Source organism: Theropithecus gelada, chromosome 2 (genome assembly GCF_003255815.1).
Source record: "Theropithecus gelada isolate Dixy chromosome 2, Tgel_1.0, whole genome shotgun sequence".
Taxonomy (NCBI): domain Eukaryota; kingdom Metazoa; phylum Chordata; class Mammalia; order Primates; family Cercopithecidae; genus Theropithecus; species Theropithecus gelada.
In genome coordinates, this window is record NC_037669.1 from 32,502,473 (window position 1) to 32,522,178 (window position 19,706).

General features: G+C 38.8%; 1 protein-coding gene across 2 annotated transcripts in view; it reads right to left on the reverse strand.

Moving 5' to 3' along the window:
- Positions 1–17,493, reverse strand: part of BTLA (B and T lymphocyte associated) — a 35,940-nt gene extending 18,447 nt beyond the window's left edge. For both annotated transcript variants that reach the window (XM_025376845.1, XM_025376844.1), the window contains exon 1: positions 17,211–17,493. In XM_025376845.1, coding sequence (XP_025232630.1) covers positions 17,211–17,298 — 88 coding nt within the window. In that variant the 5' untranslated portion in view covers positions 17,299–17,493. The remainder of the gene's footprint in view (positions 1–17,210) is intronic.
- Between the last annotated feature and the right edge of the window lie 2,213 nt (positions 17,494–19,706).

Here is a 19,706-nt window from a genome sequence, read left to right on the forward strand (position 1 = left end):
CAGATATCCTAAATGATTGCTCTTAATTTCTGCTTTCCGTAAAGTCCTAAGACATAGATACACTTCCACCAAGTTCTTAGGAACTGTATGACAAGGATGGCCTTTACTCCAGTTTCCAATGGCTTGTTCCTCATTTCCCTTTAGTTATGCACTTTGTGTTGATTTGTATTTTTTTTATTTTCCAGTAAAGTTAAGGCTAAGCACATGATCCTAAAAGTATTTTCTTTTAAATTATTTTTTCTCCACTCTTACAGTTCTTTCTTAGCCTTTATTTCTACGTTTTGAACTACCCCCCTCTTAGCAATATGTCTAATCCATCTCCTTCATTTTTTAATTTCACTCATTTTCATGTATTCTTTTGAATAGATTTACAGTATCATACATTATAATGACATAAGCGTAACAGAGATTATAGCCAAAACTCTCTTTTAAGTACAAAGACAGCTAAAGGCCTTGCCTGTGATCACACAGCTTGTCAGATGTTGAACCAAGGAGCAACTTTTGACCCTGAGTTTCACATACATGTCTATCCAGAACAAGGTTTCACCTCATTTCTACACCCTCCTTGCCAGCATAAATATTCTCATTGTATCTATTTTCTTACACCTAATATACCTTTCACTAAAATCCTACTTAAAAACCCTTCCTGCTCACATCTGATTAATCTCTGCTCAGATTAATAGAAACTTGAGTGAGTTTCCAGGAATCAGAGTGAGAAAAAGAACCTGCAGAAAACTTTTAGAACCTCTTAATATTTACTTACTTATAACTGCTTTGAGACCTCAAACAAGTTCACTTTAAGACTTCTTAATTGAGTTGCTTCCAAAAGTTCAGAACTAAAATGAAACCAAACTGAAAGGTAAGTTATAAGGATGAGGTTTTCAAAAAAATGAAGAGAAAGGGTAAAATATTTTACCAAAAGGAAGTGTACCTGAATGTGGTTAGACTTACAACACAAAAGTAAGAAGGCCAGAGGCAGAAAGGTCAAGTGAAACTCTTGTTTCCAGAAGCCCGTTCCTCTCCCTGAAATTAACAGACTCCCTCAGCCTCCTAACTTCCCTTTTAATTTTCTTGGATAAGTCAATAACAGTTTATGGAGCCTATAAGTCTGTGCTAGAATTATGAAAAACAATGAGATGGTTATAGACAAAGATCTTTTACCCTCAAAGAGTTTACCATTTAATTGGTAAGGCGGGAGTATCTAACAATGAGGGCACCTTTCTTTTCTTTTCCTTTCTTTTCCCTTCTTTTCCTTTCTTTTCTTTTCTTTCTTTCTTTTTTTTTTTTTTTTTTTTTTTTTTTGAGACAGAGTTTCACTCTTGTTGCACAGGCTGGAATGCAATGGCACGATCTCGGCTCACCGCAATCTCTGCCTCCCGGGTTCAAGTGATTATCCTGCCTTAGCCTCCTGAGTAACTAGGATTACAGGCATGAGCCATCAGGCCCAGCTAATTTTGTATTTTTAGTAAAGATAGGGTTTCTTCATGTTGGTCAGGCTAGTCTTGAACTCCCAACATCAGGTGATCAGCTCATCTTGGCCTCCCAAAGTGCTGGGATTACAGGCGTGAGCCACCACATCGGCCAGAGGACACCTTTCTAGAATAAATTTACTATATACCACTCTTTGTTCTTTCAGTTTACTGAGCTGAAAGCAAGGCTTGAGGGACCTTGCATGCTGGTTGTTAGGAAGCCTAGGAATGAATCGGACAGGATGTCTGCATTTGTGGAGCTTGCCTTCTAATGGGAAATAAAAATGAATGACAATTGGGAGAGTGTTATATAACACTGTAAAGAGGTACAAACAAGGCTGGGCATGGTGGCTCATGCCTGTAATCCTAGCACTTTGGGAGGCTGTGGCAGGTGGATCACCTGAGGTCAGGAGTTTAAGACCAGCCTGACCAACATGGTGAAACACCATCTTTACTAAAAATACAAAAATTAGCCAGGTGTGGTGGTGCATGCCTGTAATCCCAGCTACTCAGGAGGCTGAGGCAGGAGAATTGCTTGAACCAGGGAGTTGGATGTTGCAGTGAGCCAAGATCATGCCATCCAGCCTGGGCAATGGAGTGAGACTCTAAAAAAAACAAAAAAACAAACCAGAGGTACAGACAACTTTGCATGGGTCTGCAGAAGGTTAACTTCAGCTGGAACAAAGCTTCATGGAAAGGCAATACTTGAGCTGAACCTCGGTAAATGAGTAGCCCTTTGGCAATCAGAGCAGTGCATGGGACAGGGGAGGTATTTTAAGAGTGAGGAAATGGAACGGAAAAGTCTTAGAGACCAGGAATCTCATGATAGATTTAGATCATTGATACACAACTAGATCATGGTTTTCTGACATGATGACATGGAGACCACCGGTTGTTTCAGAACAAATGGAATAAGCATTAGGCAGGAGTTTAAACTTTGCTTATCCACCATGAAAAAATACAATGCCTAATTTTGGGGGATATTTATAAAGGACATGGAAATAGCTAAAAATGAGACTATTCCTTTGAACATGTCTGTTTCAAATGCTAACACATTGAGCGAATTTGAAGATAGTCCCCCAGTTTTGCTGGTCCTCAGTTTCTTCAAAATAAGATGAAAGCGTTGAGCTGTAAAAGTAAGAAAGTTCTCACTCACCACCCCCTGACCACACTAACACACACAACTTCACCTTCCTCAATGTGTGACTGAAACTATGAAATCACTTTTAGCCTGCAATTTCTATTTCTATCACAATATATTACCTTTCTATTTAGCCACAGGGCTATCACTTGATGTTAGTGGCGCAATTAGACATCACTTCAAGTTCTGTCTTTCGTGACTGTATGCTCCGGAGCAGTGCACAAAGTGGGTTAGGGCTGGAGAAAAGAGCCAGCTTTCTGAGTTGGTGACATCACTGATTCACAACAGGATTATGGAAACATTGCAGTTCCTAAATATTCTTATCAGCAGGATAATGACCATTCACAATCATACTGACTGGCACGGGAATTTTTCTTGAATGGAGGAATGAACCGATGATGAATGCAGGCTTGCAAATAGGCATTAAAATCAAGAGGACTCCCTCTGTGCACAAACAAGATATTATAATACTTCCTATCTCTCAGAGGCGAACACTGATGTTTATAGTGTAAAAATGACCCACTGAGACAAATAGCACAATTCTTTTTTTTTTTTTAATTTATATATTTTTTGAGATGGAGTCTCACTCTTGCCCAGGCTGGAGTATAGTGACGCAATTTCGGCTCACTGCAGCCTGCGCCTCCCTGGTTCAAGCGATTCTCCTGCCTCAGCCTCCCAGCTGGCTGGGATTACAGGCGCCCACAACCATGTCCAGCTAATTTTTGTATTTTTAGTAGAAACGGGGTTTCGCCATGTTAGCCAGGCTGGTCTCGAACTCCTGACCTCAGGTGATCCACCCACCTCTGCTCCCAAAGTGCTGAGATTATAGGCGTGAGCCGCCGGGCCCTGTCGACACAATTCTAATTGTCCACCTGACAAGCTTCTTAACACTCCTTTTCGCCTGTTCTGAATTATGAATATCCATCATATGATACTCAGGACACACAAAGCTATCCCCCAAAAGTTTGCCTTATCAAATAAATATTTCCTAAAGAGGAATAACTATGACAGTTGCTTTTGGCTGTTACTCAACTTCCAACGATCAGTTATTTTATCTCGTTTTTTATTTATTTATGTTTTTGAGATGGAGTTTTGCTCTTGTTGCCCAGGCTGGAGTGCAATGGCGCGATCTCCTCTCACTGCAACCTCCACCTCCCGGGTTCAAGCAGTTCTCCTGCCTCAGCCTCCCAAATAGTGGGAGCTATCAGTTATTTTTATTCTTGCTCTTATTATCTCTGCTGTTTTTCTCAAGCATTCATGTCTGATGATAGGAAATTTTCAATGCTAAACATAATTAAAATAAATACATGCAGTAAAAGAATAAAAACTTCTGGCCCAGCGCGGTGGCTCAAGCCTGTGGTCCCAGCACTTTGGGAGGCCAAGGCGGGCGGATCCCAAAGTCAGGAGATCGAGACCATCCTGGCCAACACGGTGAAACCCGTCTCTACTAAAAATACAAAAAATCAGCCGGGCGTGGTGGTGGGCGCCTGTAGTCCCAGCTACTGGGAGGCTGAGGCAGGAGAATGGCGTGAACCCAGGAGGCAGAGCTTGTAGTGAGCCGAGATCGTGCCACTGCACTCCAACCTGGGCGACAGAGTGAGACTCTGTCTCAACAAACAAACAAACAAACAAACAAAAAATAAAAACTTCTACTTCCCTCCAGGCTCTTGTATAATGAAATGTCCCTTGTTAAGTCACTATAGGTTTAGGAATTCTTTCATTTTTAAAATTTTTATCAAAACCACTAGTGGTATGTATGTTCCACGTTCAGGTGGTACTGATTATATTTTATTTTAGGTCCAGAGTACATCATTTTGAGCAACCCCTTTCTCTATACAGAAAAATATTTTCAGAAATAATCATGAGATGAAACAAGTAATAAAATGGCCAGAAAAGAAATATAGATAATGAACATTGTCTTGTGTTGAACTTCATGTATAAAACCATGCAAATTAAAAAATGTTTAAAAAAATATTAAAATACAAAAAAGGAAAAATGTACAGGTAATTATTCAATCATTTTTATATCCACCTAAACAGTATGAACTTTGATTCTTTAGTTACAGTCTGATATAAGTTTATATAAATAATTGTCCAATAACTAATCAATGAGTTGTATTAAAAATGAAATTCTACAAAGATACAATTTAGGTAACTACTAAATTGTAACACTAAAGTTTTATTTTCTTGATTTCTTCTTTAGTTTTAAAACAATATTTTAAAAATACATTTCAATTGTAAAAATATTAATCAATCTAACATTTCATGCATGAAATAAAGTTGCCAAGCCGAAAATGGTATACATCACAATTTGTACCCTTTTCACTGTTTTAAATTTTAAACACAAATAAAAATTCAAGACGTTTGCACCAAATGACAAAAATGAAACAGCTCCTGTTCTGCTTCTTTGTCTCAGCATTCTCTGTGGTATTGTTGTTTATTTAAAACTGAATGTTGAAAGACTGGAGTATGTAGTACCACTGAGACTGAGGGCACAAAGTGTCCCTGGAGGAAACTGGAGAGATCCTGGACATTATAAATTTACTATCAAAATGAACACAAGTAGCTGAATTGTATACATCCAAGACCAGCTCTATAACTGGGAAGTTCTCTGAGTTAACTTGCAAGTAGAATGCAAAGTTTGTCAAAAGATATATACTACAAATGTGCTAATTTGAAGTTTACATATATATTATAAAACTCAACAGTAACCATAGTATTTAGAACTTAGACCAAAAATATTTGAAGGGTAAATATTTCACCTCTGACATGGTTCATATTTGCTAGTATATAGTGATAATTAAAAGGAAACCGGCTGGGCGCAGTGGCTCATGCCTTAATCCCAGCACTTTGGGACGCCAGGACGGGTGGATCACCTGAGGTCAGGAGTTCAAGACCAGCCTAACCAATATGGAGAAATCCTGTCTCTATAAAAAAAATACAAAATTAGCTGGGCATGGTGGCGCACTCCTGTAATCCCAGCTACTCAAGAGGCTGAGGCAGGAGAATTGATTGAACCCAGGAGGCGGAGGTTGTAGTGAGCCGAGATCATGCCATTGCACTCTAGCCTAGGCAACAAGAGCGAAACTCCGTGTCAAAAAAAAAAAAAAAAAGGAAACCAACTTTTAGTTGTTTTTAAATTCAGTACAGACAGTGGACCCACTTGTTCCCACCTAGGAGTGTGGATATCCCACTGTCCTTGACACATTAGTAACAAGACAGTTTCTAGCACAAAGAAGAAGCTGAAAGTCTTACATCACTTTTCAATTTTGCCATTAGATTTTTGTTTGATTATCTAGGATATGATATAATCTCTCAGAGCTTTCAGATGCCTCACGAGGACGATAGTCTTTCTCGCTGGGTCAATCAGGAGAGGCTTCATGGGGGAAGATAAATCTCTTTCTTCTTCCAAGCCAACCCCCGGGCAAACTTGGTCCTCCTCTCATTATCACAGTATAATACCATCATTTACCTAATTACATGGGCCAGAACCTGGGGAGCCATCTTAGTCTGCTTCCTTGTCACTGTCCCATTCTATCGGCTGCGAAGTTCAATTGATTCAGGATGGAAAATGTCTTCCATATTTGTTTCCATGACACTGCCTTAATTTGGATCTCATTCTGTTTCATGTGGATTATTGTCACAGCCTACCAAATGGTCGTCTACATTCCAAACTTGGCCTTGTTTCCCTCCCTCCACCTCAATCCATTCTCCACATCACTGTCAGTGTTTTGTTTTGTTTTGTTTTTTTTTTTGAGACAGATCTCGCTCTGTCGCCCAGGCTGGAGTGCAGTGGCGCGATCTTGGCTCACTGCAAGCTCCGCCTCCCGGGTTCACGTCATTCTCCTGCCTCAGTCTCCCGAGTAGCTGGGACTACAGGTGCCCGCCATCGCGCCTGGCTGATTTTTTGTATTTTTAGTAGAGACGGAGTTTTACTGGGTTAGCCAGGATGGTCTCGATCTCCTGACCTCATGATCTGCCTGCCTTGGCCTCCCAAAATGCTGGGATTACAGGCGTGAGACACCACACCGGGCCTAGCCCCTGCTTCTTTATGCAAACTCACCATACTCTCATATCCCCACCCCCTAGCGAATGTCTGATGCTATTTTGTGTGACATGCATCACTCTTTATAATCACATGTGTTCATGTTTCTGTCTTCTATCTAGTCTGCTACTTCCTTGATGGTGTGTTACCTGTCTCTGCATGAGGAGTTGGTCTTAGAAAGGTATAAAGGTGAGAAAGCACGATGTGCCCTGAGACTGAACAGAAAGACGTTAATGGAGCAAATAATCCCCTGTTCACAGCTCTAATTGTTTCTACCTAGTACTGGCTGCACAGCAGAGTCAGCTAAGCCCTTAGAGAGGTGGGCTAAAAGGCAGAGAGGTGAAGAACATATGCAACTCAACATACCTTACAGTGGTTAAGTTGTAACCACTAAAGAAAAGCTAGACTTTACAAGTACTCAGTTTGAAAAGGCCTGATTTATGTCCACTCGCGGGTGGATATTAAAAATATTTAACAAGGCCGGGCGCGGTGGCTCAAGCCTGTAATCCTAGCACTTTGGGAGGCCGAGACGGGCGGATCACGAGGTCAGGAGATCGAGACCATCCTGGCTAATACGGTGAAACCCCGTCTCTACTAAAAAATACAAAAAACTAGCTGGGCGAAGTGGCGGGTGCCTGTAGTCCCAGCTACTTGGGAGGCTGAGGCAGGAGAATGGCGTGAACCCGAGAGGAGGAGCTTGCAGTGAGCTGAGATCCGGCCACTGCACTCCAGCCTGGGTGACAGAGCAAGACTCCGTCTCAAAAAAAAAAAAAAAAAAAAAAAAAAAAAAATTTAACAAGTGACACTCCATGGCCATCCAGCTACACAGACCAGCCGATCAGAAAGGAGTGCCAGCCACAAACAACTGTATAGTCTCGTAACTCCCAACCAAGCAAGTGTAGTTGCTGAGCTGAAGAGTGTAAGTAATTTTTGAAACCAATTAGCCCTTAAAAAAAAGAGGGTTGTGATTATGAACATTTTGTAAAATACCATTGTTTCTTGTTTTTAAAGACCATATGTTTTGATTATAACCATTATCATGAGGAAAATCTCCCCTGAGTTTCACTATGTCTCCATTGAAAAATTCTTACAAATTTATGGAAACTTCAAAGTGGTTACAACCATTGAAAGAAATGAATTACTGTAATGAATGCAGATTGCCCTAACTTGAGCTAAGAAAGTGTCAGAGTTTAACACAGAAATTAAACAAATGATTTTTTGAGAAACTAAAATGATTACTAAGTATAATAAACCAACCATTTGCTGTGACATCAACCAGTATTTTAGCATCTGTCAGGAGATACTATCATAGACAAACAACAAACCAAACTTCGGATACATGCTGGGGGGGCTACAGAAGGAAAGAAGTCTTTACACTCAGGAGCAAAAAGGCCTCCAGATGGTATGTTCCGCCTTCCTTCAGAAGGCTGGAATGGCAGAGAGGAGGGAAGAGATGATGGCCACCAGGGAAGGGAAATAATCTGTCTCGCAAATCTTCCCTTGAAATTAGAGTTTAGGGATCCCATAAGGCAGTGGTTTGCACACAGTCGGGGCAAATCCACACACAGCAATAGCAGCCATGGAACCATACTTCAAAGATCTTGGGAGGACGTTGACTTGTGCACCTTGGGAAATCACATGCACGACATCAGAAAACCCAGATAACATACTTTCCCATCATAAACTAGCTGACATACACTCACAAAATCAGAAATGTGGTGACATGAGGCTAGGGTGGGGGAGTTCCACCTCATATAGAAAGTATTCATTTAATGTATTATGTAATGTCTATTAAAGGTATTACTTTAACTCTATGGTAAATAAACCCACTCCATAAGTCAGATATTCTCAGAAGTACTAGGAATACTTGGAGAAAATTAAATAAGTATGATGCACACACACATATGTTAAAATCAGAGCTTCTATTGTAAAGGTGACTATTGTTACTTTAAGGAAAACCCTGTGATTGTTCTCACGAGTACGGTGAAAACTGACTGACCCTTAGTCCCTTGTGTAAAATGAAAGTGTATTTACATACGTCTCACCTGAAAAACAACACTAAAGATACAGATCACAGACAAGGATGTAGTATGCAATAGTAGATTTAACTTATTCTCTGTGGATATTACCTGATATTGGTCTTTAGACAAGAAGAGCCATTCTCTCCCTGTGTAAACACACACACACACAAAGTAAAATTTCCTTCACAAAAATGGAACTGGAAAGTATTAATGCCAAGAATACACAGGGCCTAAGTCTACATTTATGCCCATTATTAAAAAACAAACAAACAAACAAAGAACCATGAAACAAGAAAATTGAGAGCATTTTCACAATCATCTTTTATTTCCTCTTTAAAATCCCCTTCTTACAAAAATACATCTTCTTATATTCATATATGAAACTTTTCTTTAAGTGTACTTTCATATGGTATTAGCACACTTTAAAGTAATTTCTTCTACAGTTAGAATACCTCATTGTTAGTGTAGTATGACTATTTGGAAAGCAAATTTGAAGATTGATCTCTTCAATGCAGTTGTATTGAGCAACTGAAGACTTTAAGTCACATATCTCTTGATTTTCTCATGTTTGAAATAATTCTGAACTTGTTTTGTCTAAACTCAGTCATTTTAGTATTTGTCATTGCTTTTTCCGGCATCTAGCAAAGCTTACAAAGTCCCCGTGTCATTTCCTCTCTTTGAGATATTTAAGAGTAGAACAAGAAGAGATCTTTAGAGGTCATGAGGTCAGATGTCCAATGGAAAGTTTAAGTTACATTTAGGAGATCACCTCTAGAATCACTGCTACATGTTCTTTGCCACTTGCCCACAAGCACACGCCACCTCACATTATCTGTGCGCTGTAGAACCAACCTAGATCTATCTTAACAGGAGGAAAAAAAGCATATGACTAATATTTTCAAAGTTCTTATTATGAGGTAGGCACTTTTAGATACCAAACATGTATTGTTTCATTTGACCCTCACAATGATTTTATGAGGGAATTACTACTATGGCCTTTATTTTTAAGTTGAGGAAACTGGGTATTAGAGAATATAAGCCACTTGCCCAAGGTCACCAACTGGTGGGAGGAAGAGTCAAGACTAGGACTTTAACCCAGGCCTGGCTAACTCCAAAGCACAAGCTCTTATCCAGCAGGACTGTTGTAAAAGTAAATGAGAACACATAGGAAATATTCTTAGCACTATGCTTGGCACCTAACAACAAGAGTAAGTACCAGATATTATTGTTTTCTGATAGGATGAATTTAGGGAAGTCACACAGAAGTTGAGTCATTGTCCAGAGGTGTAAAGCCTGAGTGGTAAAGACAAGATGGAAACACAGAAGGCTCTGCTGTTAAAAATTACTCCCAACAACCATTCTAGGGATCAGCAGTGGTGCATAATAACTGGTATATACACCAGGCAAAAAAATATAGATAATAGAGAGAAGAAAGGCAGCACATCCAATATAAGCATGATCTTCTTTTATGTGGGAGAAGAAATTCTACAGACATATATTAACCAGCAAGGCTTGCCTTGGTCAAAACTAGAAAATTGAAAAAAACTTTGTCCTTTGATAATTTTCTAAGCTTGCTTTCAGGATTTCTTCATTACATCTCTGCCGAGTCACAAATGTCCCCTTGCAGTTCTACCCTATTGGTCACTGACTTTGCTTCTCTAGGCCAGAAGATTCACATACATTGCACCCCTTAGAGCCCTGTCTACTCTAAGTAACAAGGATGAGTTTCTGGTGGTTTTAGTTGGTCAACATGTAATTATTGCTCTTGAATAGTAAAAGCTTTTAGTCCACTTAATGAGTCCTAAAGAACAATGATTTATGTTGACTATGTAGAGAATAGCTCTGGTCCAGAGAGCCTTTGATTGCCTGTTACACACAGGCCCTGTCCTTCAGAGAGGCTAAGTTTTCCACCTTGATCACAGGGACTTGAGGAAGAAACACAGGGCAGCAAATGCAGAGAGCATACCTGAGAAGCTGTTGACAGTAGCATCAGTGAGCACCTCTGGCATTTGATCAGAAACCAACATGAGTATTTCTAAATATTGACTTCAGTGGAAGGATGGTTACCTGTGATGTTCAGATTAAGTGTGGCTTATGTATTGTGATTGGAAAGGGAAAGTCAATCTCTACTTTCTTCCCAGATACTTCCTCATATCTCTAATACATTCTGCCACAGACATCACACTGAGATTCATTGGCATTTTCAAAGCCCTTGAAAATAGTAAACAATACTTATGTGGACAGAATCTGCTAAATGTCTTCCAGTATTAATTCTCATCTTCTAATATTATAGATGAAAATGAAGTGGGGCCATAACCCCGCAGATAAAAATCTCAATGCCCCAGCCTCCCTTGTAGCCAACTTATTGGATAATAGGCCATTTGTGATGTGTGTGAGTTCTAGGTTGTACTTATAAGATGAACATGGTTATCAAGAAGGCAGAAAAGAGAAACTGAAGAGCTCTGCCAGCTAAACTTGATGTTTTCCTGGGACTGATCTAACACTCCTCTGGACTCTGTTCTAAGTGAATCTCAAATTGTATATGTTTAGATTCTGAGCATACTAAAAATGACACCTCTGCATGCATACACACAGACACATGCACACAAGGCACTTCTTCCATCAAGATAAACACGTAAATCAGGTCCATAACCACGAGAGTATACCAGAAAGGTACAAAATATTGAGCTTATTTTGAGGTAAGAGAATGGAAAATATTAGAAAAGTGAAACAAATCACATATGATACAATTCACTGACACAATACAACTCAAGCTGCATGATTCTCAAACACTATTAGCATTTCTTGGTGACAAGGACAAGAGTAGATAATGCTTTTGGCATGTTTGTCACAAAGTCTTCATGACAAAAATGCCAAAAGCAGTTGCAACAAACTGAAGAACTTCTGCACAGCAAAAGAAACTATCATCAGAGCAAAAAGGCAACCTACAGGATGGGAGAAAATTTTTGCAATCTACCCATCTGAAAAAGGCCTAATATCCAGAATTTACAAGGAACTTAAATAAATGTACCAGAAAAAAACAAACAACCCCACCAAAAAGTGGGCAAAGGATATGAACAGACACTTCTCTCTCTTTTTTTTGGAGACAGAGTCTCACTCTGTCACCCAGCTGGAGTGCAGTGGTGCAACCTGACTCACTGCAACTTCTGTCTCCTGGGTTCAAGCAATTCTGCCTCAGTCTTCCAAGTAGCTGGTCTTACAAGCATATTCCACCATGGCCAGCTAATTTTTGTATTTTTAGTAGAGACAGGGTTTCACCATGTTGGCCAGACTGGTCTTGAACTCCTGACCTCAAATGACCCGCCCTCCTCAGCCTCCCAAAGTGCTGGGATTACAGGCATGAGCCACCACTCCAGGCCTAAACAGACACTTCTCAAAAGAAGACATTTATGCAGCCAACAAACATAAGAATAAATTTCAACATCACTAATCATCAGAGAAATGCAAACCAAAACCACAAAGAGATAACATCTCACACCAGTCTGAATGGCGATTATTAAAAAGTCAGGAAACAATAGATGCTGGCAAGGCTGTGGAGAAATAGGAACGCTTTTACACTGTTGGTGGGAGTGTAAATTAGTTCAACCATTGTGGAAGACAGTATGGTGATTCCTCAATCTAGAACCAGAAATACAATTTGATCCAGCAATCCCATTACTGGGTATATACCCAAAGGAATATGAATCATGCTACTATAAAGACACATGCACACGTATGTTTATTGCAGCACTATTTACAATAGCAAAGACATGGAACCAACCCAAATGCCCGTCAATGATAGACTGGAAAAAGAAAATGTGGTACATATACACTATGGAATACTATGCAGCCATAAAAAAGAATGAGATCGTGTCCTTTGCAGGGACATGGATGGAGCTGGAAGCCATCATCCTCAGCAAACTAACACAGAAACAGAAAACCAAACACTGTATGTTCTCACTTATAAGTGGGAGTTGAACAATGAGAATATATGGACACAAAGAGGGGAATAACACAAACCAGAGCCTAATGGGGGGTGTGGGGAGAGGAGAGGGAACTTAGAGGATGGGTCAATAGGTTAAGCAAACCCCCATGGCACACATATACCTATGTAACAAACCTGCATGATCTGCACATGTATACTGTTTTCCTTTTTTAGAAGAAATAAAGAAAAAAAAAAGAGTAGATAATAATATCAAGAGTAATTTATAGAAGACTTTTGTCAACTCCAAAATTTTATTTGTGGTTGATTCCCAATTGCCACTCAATGTTACTTTAACAGGACTATTAAATTAATGAAATGTTGGACTAAAATAAAAAAAATTAGCTAAATAATGCACAGCACTTAATGGCATACCATGCACTATTCTAAGTGTTTTACAGAATTAATTTACTTAATAGTCACCATGACATTATAAGATTATTCTCTCATTTTTTTAGATGAGAAAACTGAAAACCAGAGATTTGATAGTCACAAAACCATTAAATGGCAGACATAGGATACTAATCCAGGCAGTCTGGCTCTAGAGTCCCTGATCTTAGCCACTATACCACACAGCTTCTCCAAGGAACAAAGAAAAGGATTATTTTTTGGACCTGATTACAAATGCCTATAAATATTTTTCTTTCAACAATTCTGGACTCTACATAAAGATGAAACTCACAAATAATGGAAATTAAGTAGGAAAGTCCCAATGAGGCAAGATAAATAGCTTTTGACCTCAACTTTACAATAGAGGAAACTTTGGTAGTAGGACAGAGGAAGCAAGAAATTTAAAAACTTCTCTGTGATAGGAAAGTATATTCAAGGTTGCAATCAGCACAAGGTTAATCTTTTCATGCCTTAATTCAAGAAGTCCTATAACCACAGAACGCATTCCTAAACATTTATTTAATATGTGGCAGGTATTATTGTAATAATACATAGGCACTTGGCAGAAGACAGAGCTCTATCTCTAGCATTCCTCCATATGTACATTTCAGCAGGAACAAATAGCTGAAGTCATAGAAATATGCCTTATAAAGATACTGTGCTACAAAACCTGAACTTCAAGGAATGATTTTTTTTGACCCAAAGATATGGCCAGTTTGTGGTAGAGCAAAACAATCTGTGTGGGATGTGGAATATGGCATTTAAAAGCTGGTCCATAAACCATACTGGACCGTCATAATAAAGGGTAAATATGACACAAACCAGATCAAAATGGAGACATAGACCTAACCACTGTATTCTTGAAAGAGCCAGAATACAGGTGTTCTTCCCTTACTGAACCAGACTAGGATTGCTTTTTCAAAAAATCACAATAACCAGTAATCAATCAAAGAGCTCCAATTGCCTTTATTCTGGATCCTATACGGTGCTAGGCGATACCCAGACATTAACTGCAGTGTTCCTGCCTGACTAAAGGTGGAATCCTTGGTTGATCCTCAATTGAACTAGGGTCTAGGGCCGCCTCAGACAAATGGTCCAGGACGATAGGGCAGACAATGGACAGAGACACTTGCGTTTGAAGTTTAGTTCTTACCAGCATGATCTGCCCATGAAGGGAAGGTGTTGACATTTTTATTACTTCTATCAGAACAGAAATTGTATGCCACACACTGAGGGGCAAGTTTCTCTAATTTTTTGGAGAAACACAAAAACTAAGCAAGCATACTTTTGTAATAAATAAGGATCTTAAACAGGAAGCTTGTAGAGAACATTACATTTTTTCCAGCCTTATTATAGATGCAGCCTCACTCCTAGGAACAAGGACACGGATCTCACATGGCTTTGAAGTAGGGGGAAAAATCTTCAAAGGCTATCTTGAAACACTTCGAAAATGTGTTACTGTAAAGAACTCAGCAATTAAGTAAATCACGGGAAATCCCCAAGATATAAGGTAGTTAATGTGGTTTTAAGAAATGGAGCCGCCAGCTCTGCCTGGGAGAACAAATTGCACCAAATGTTCCTTCTCTTAACCTATAGCTTTAATTTAATGCAACTGATGCTGCAATTATATCAACTGGTATATATCTGACCAGCACTTCACTCAAGTCTTTCCCTTTTTTGTTTGAGTGCAGCAGTGTGATCTCAGCTCACTGCAACCTCCACCTCCTGGGTTCAAGCTATTTTCCTGTCTCGGCCTCCTGAGCAGCTGGGACTACAGGCACCTCCCACCATGCCCAGCTAATGTTTGTATTTTCAGTAGAGACAGGGTTTCACCATGTTGACCAGTCTGGTCTTAAACTCATGACCTCAGGTGATCTGCCCATCTTGGCTTCCCAAAGTGCTGAGACTACAGGCTAGAGCCATGGCTCTCAGCAGTATTACATTTTCTGAATAATTTGATTCACTATATTTTGGGCTAAATATATTGCAAAACATATGTACTTATTTATTTTATTTTTAACTTTAAAAACTCAACTATTTTAAATAATAATGTTAAAACATAATTCTCATTTAATTACATGGAAGTTGCTGGGTGAAAATAATTTAGGAAAAATACCACTAACATTTATTGAGTTTTAAATATGTGCACTTACTATGCTAGGCACTTTACCCATATTATTGCATTTACAGTCTTCACAGCAGCCCCATAATTTAGGTATGATTATTATCTCCATTGTTCAAGTGAGGAAACTAAAGATAAGAGACTTAATCAATGCCATATGGCGGAGCCAGTAAATTAACCCAGTTCTAACACCCAAGTTCACTTTTGCAAACGCTAGGTTGCACATTAGGAGAAATAAATGTCATATCCCACCATCAATGTGGTTTAGCACTGAAACTCAGTGTTCTTAATTTCATAGAGTAGTTTATGTGTCCTTCAAATGGGGAAGAATTCTATTGAATAATATTTGACTCCAGTTGTGGCTATGTGACTGTAGGCATCTGATGGAAGGTGGGAAATTGTCAACCATCTAAGCACCTAGTCGACTTAATACTAGATACTTACAAACATAAAGATGCTTAAGTAACTCAGGACTTTTTCACTTCGTACTTGGTTGTATGGCATCCTGGCATCGTAGAGATAAATTCCAAACTACACAGTTTAAAATTATAGATGGACTTTCCATAGAACCTCAGTGGTCAGATTTTCTAATTTAAAATTGCAGTAGCCAAACTGATAAATATGTGCTTGTAGGGAATAATAAGACAGAATATTTAAAACCTGAAAAATCGCAGGGCATGGTGGCTCATGCCTGTAATTCCAGCACTTTCTGAGTCTGAGGCAGGTGGATCACTTGAGGTCAGGAGTTCCAGGCCAGCCTGCCCAACATGCATTGTATCCATAGCTTGGCTGACTTTCTTAAAAAACAGCTTGATGGCAAGAAAAGAGAACAGAGTAGATGTTATAAGTAGTTAAGTACAAATCTATCACTACTTCTTGTGAAAATGCTCTGGCTGCCACACTGGTGATGAATAGCTAGCTCGTTCTTTCCAAACTGAGTGCAGTAGAGTTTTGCAGTGCTCAGCTGGATCGGACAGATGTTGGATAATCCCAATTATCCAACATCTCTACTAAAAATACAAAAATTAGCTGGGCATGGTGACAGACGCCTGTAATCCCAGCTACTTGGGAGACTGAGGCAGGAGAATCAATTGAACCCGGGAGGCAGAAGAATTGATTGAACCCAGGAGGCAGAAGCTACAGTGAGCCGAGATCACGCCATTGCACTCCAGCCTGGGTAATGAGAGCAAAACTCTGTCTCAAAAAAGATAAAAAAATAAAACCTGAAAAATCAGAAGGTTCTGATGAGCCACTCATAGGCTTTTCCTCTTGATAATATGTGGGTTCCTGTGTCAATATAAGGTAGCAAGCGACTTTACAACAAAGAAGACATTACCTTTTTTTTTTTTTTTTTTTTTTCGCCTGTATAAAGTCTTTGCAGGGGTGGCTAAATGTCATCTTTGCAGAATCCAACTTATTTTCTGTGTTCAGTTGACAACCAAGTAGGAACCATTCCCTTTCAACAAAATAGAAGCAATAACGAAAGGTTCTGCTCCTATATTTTGTAGCATTTTCTCAACTGGTATTCTCATGGCATACACCCCAACGAAGCAAGTATAGAGATTTTATTTAGAGACAGTATTATTTGAGAGTAACCATGAAGATATGTATAACCCCGATTATCCAACAACTCTCCTACCCAACTGAGCACTGCAACACTTTACTGCACTCAGTTTGGAAAAAAACAGCTATCTATTCATCACCAGTATGGCAGCCAGAGCATTTTTGCAAAAAGTAGTGATAGATTCATACTTAACTATTTATAACAACTACTCAGTTCTCTTTTCTTGCCATCAACCTGTGTTTTAAGAGAGTCAGTCAAGCTATGGATGAAATGCCTATGATTTAGATAGATGAAAACTATGTTCTAATTTGGTTTACGCTCTACGATGTCTTCGGTAAGCAAATGTAACTGCTTGGTTTCATCTACGATTACCCACTTAGTATAAACATTACACTGTACTAAGTTCAGCAAGGGAAAATGTTGCCTCCAAGACCCCCTGAGAAATAAAACCAGAAATAACCTAAGCAGGTGCCTTACCATGGATGTTCCAGATGTCCAGATAAGGGATTAGGAAGACGACCCAAAATAATCGCCCACTTCCAAGCATGGCAGGCAATGTCTTCATTTCCTGCACATATCAGGGATGGAAAAACTGCTCAAGTAGAAGGCTTTGCTTTGTCTTCTGAGTGCTGCAGAGTTGGGTCAGTATAGCTACCCCAGTGGCATCTGTGAAATAACTAAAAAAAAAGAAGAGAGAGGTGGTAAGAGAGGAGAGTAGGAAGAACCTGGATGATTTTGTGAAACAAAGTGAACAGAAAGATGATGTGGTACTCTGTCCTGTGGTTTTTGCTTCTTGTCAGGTTGGCTGTTCACTTTCAAACACTCTGCTCTGCAAAGCAGCTCAGTCCTTAACTTCTCCTTCCGCTCTACCACATTTTTGCCCCAGCTTGAGGTTTTTCCTGCACTCAACGTTCAGTGAAATGAGCGATTAAACTTTAAAGAAATCTATATTGTCACAGTCTTTAAGTTGAGATTTTAATCAAATTAAGGTCAGGAAATTTATGGTAAAACTATCAATGGTAAGCATACATTTTCCCCTTTGTGATAGCTTGTGATTATGAAACTTCTTTTATGTAAAAGATTTTAGGTTTCTTTTTTTTCCTGTACATGTCACAGTAAGATGAGACTGCTTATTGTCATTAAACCAGTGAAGATTTATCTGAGGTTATGGAGAAAATGAGTGACAGGAAGCACTTCCTCAACAGAAGAAGGAAGAGCAGCCGTCTTTAATTTGTGGATACATATCAATGGAACAAGATCATCATTAATATTGGCTACATGTTCTCTCTAGATACTAAAGTTCTAATCTAAAGGAGATCTTGAATATCAATTAAAGGAAATTTCCATTTTAAACATTCTTCATGCAGTTGTCTTGATGAAGTAGAATAGAAACAGTAAAGAAAGAAATGGAAAAGTTCAAGATCAGATAGCACAGGCCACCGTAGGACTGTTTTCTCCACAACCACTTGTAATAATTAGCTTAGCTTATAGTCATAGGAGCTAATCAAATTCATCTGCCATTTGAGACTCCAAATAAGAGATCTAGATTTGTGGCATTTGTGATCATTGACAGAAATCGATTATATAAGTTTTTTCTCAGAGACTGATGATTTTCTTCCAAGGCCAAACTTCAATGTTTTTAAGTACAAGGAAAGTTTTAAAAGCAAGGAAAGTATATATAGATTGCTGGCCATTTTGGCGAGACACGGGAAGCTGATGGGCAATACTTGATTCAAAGCTCCCGATTGAGTTGCCAAGGGTAAATTAAAATTTAAAAAAAAGTTATCAATATTTATTGATTCAAATAGACAATGTGCTATGTTTGGAGATGAATGATGAATGAGTTGTTATTGCTGATTTTAAAGAACTCATTCAACCAGTACTACAACTTCCTTACATCCACCTTTAGTGTTGGTCCTATAATATAGTATAATACAGAGAGGCTACACACAGCCTTTTAGAATTTCTGTTATTAAATAAACATCCTGGGAAATATTGATGCAGTATTTACACATCTCCTTCCTTTTCCCGTGTTCAGAGTAGAGTAAAAGCTTCTTGAGGCAGCTGAAGCAAGGCTCATTGTCCCTTTAAAATGGCCCAGAGGTCAAAAGCCACAACCTTATGGCTTATGGGTTACGTAAGCCCAAATCAGAGAGAGAACATATTAACTTTATCTCAGCTTGAAACTGTTATGTCACTATTTTAAGTATTTTTCATACAAAAAAGTCCATGCTAGTTAGACAAAATTTAGAAAAAATCTTATGTAGCATCTAATGTATTTTTAAAAGATGTATATATTTTCTTGCTTTTATTAGCACGCCTAGCTCTTTATCCTTCCGCAGGTAGAGTCCTGAGTGTTCCACTGTAGATAAAACGCTGCCTCAGAATCTCACTCCTGTCTTTGTTCTAGTAAAGACAAAAAGAAAAAAAAAATGGAAAGAAGCCAGACTCAGTAATTTATTATCTCAGTAATAAGTCAATCTTGCCTTAAGCTTATAACTTTTGTAATCCCATCATAATTATGTATTGTTTGATTCCAAAATTATAATTTTCACGTATATTTGCAAATTTAAAGAGTTTATTACATTCTTGAAAGCGATTGCATTACAAATTGAAACAATTTTAAAGACATGAACCTCTAATGAGTTTTATGTTGAAAGACAAAAAGGAAATAGAATTTGGTATCTTCAAACTCTCCTTACAAACATCTCAAGAACTACTTGGAGGGCAAATTTTTCAGTTCACTTACAGACTCGGTTGATTTCATGAATGATGAAGCAGCTGTACTTTCTGCAATATTTTTCCCTCAGGTAATCAGAGAACCAGCAATCATAAAACATGACACAGGATCCCGGAAAAGTCTTACCCCTGATGTTAGACAACCCCAAAGAGATGAATCTTGGTTCTGATCTTTTTAACATCCCCCCAAAACATTCCATAGCTTTACTGTAAATGTAGTCCGGCAATTTAAAA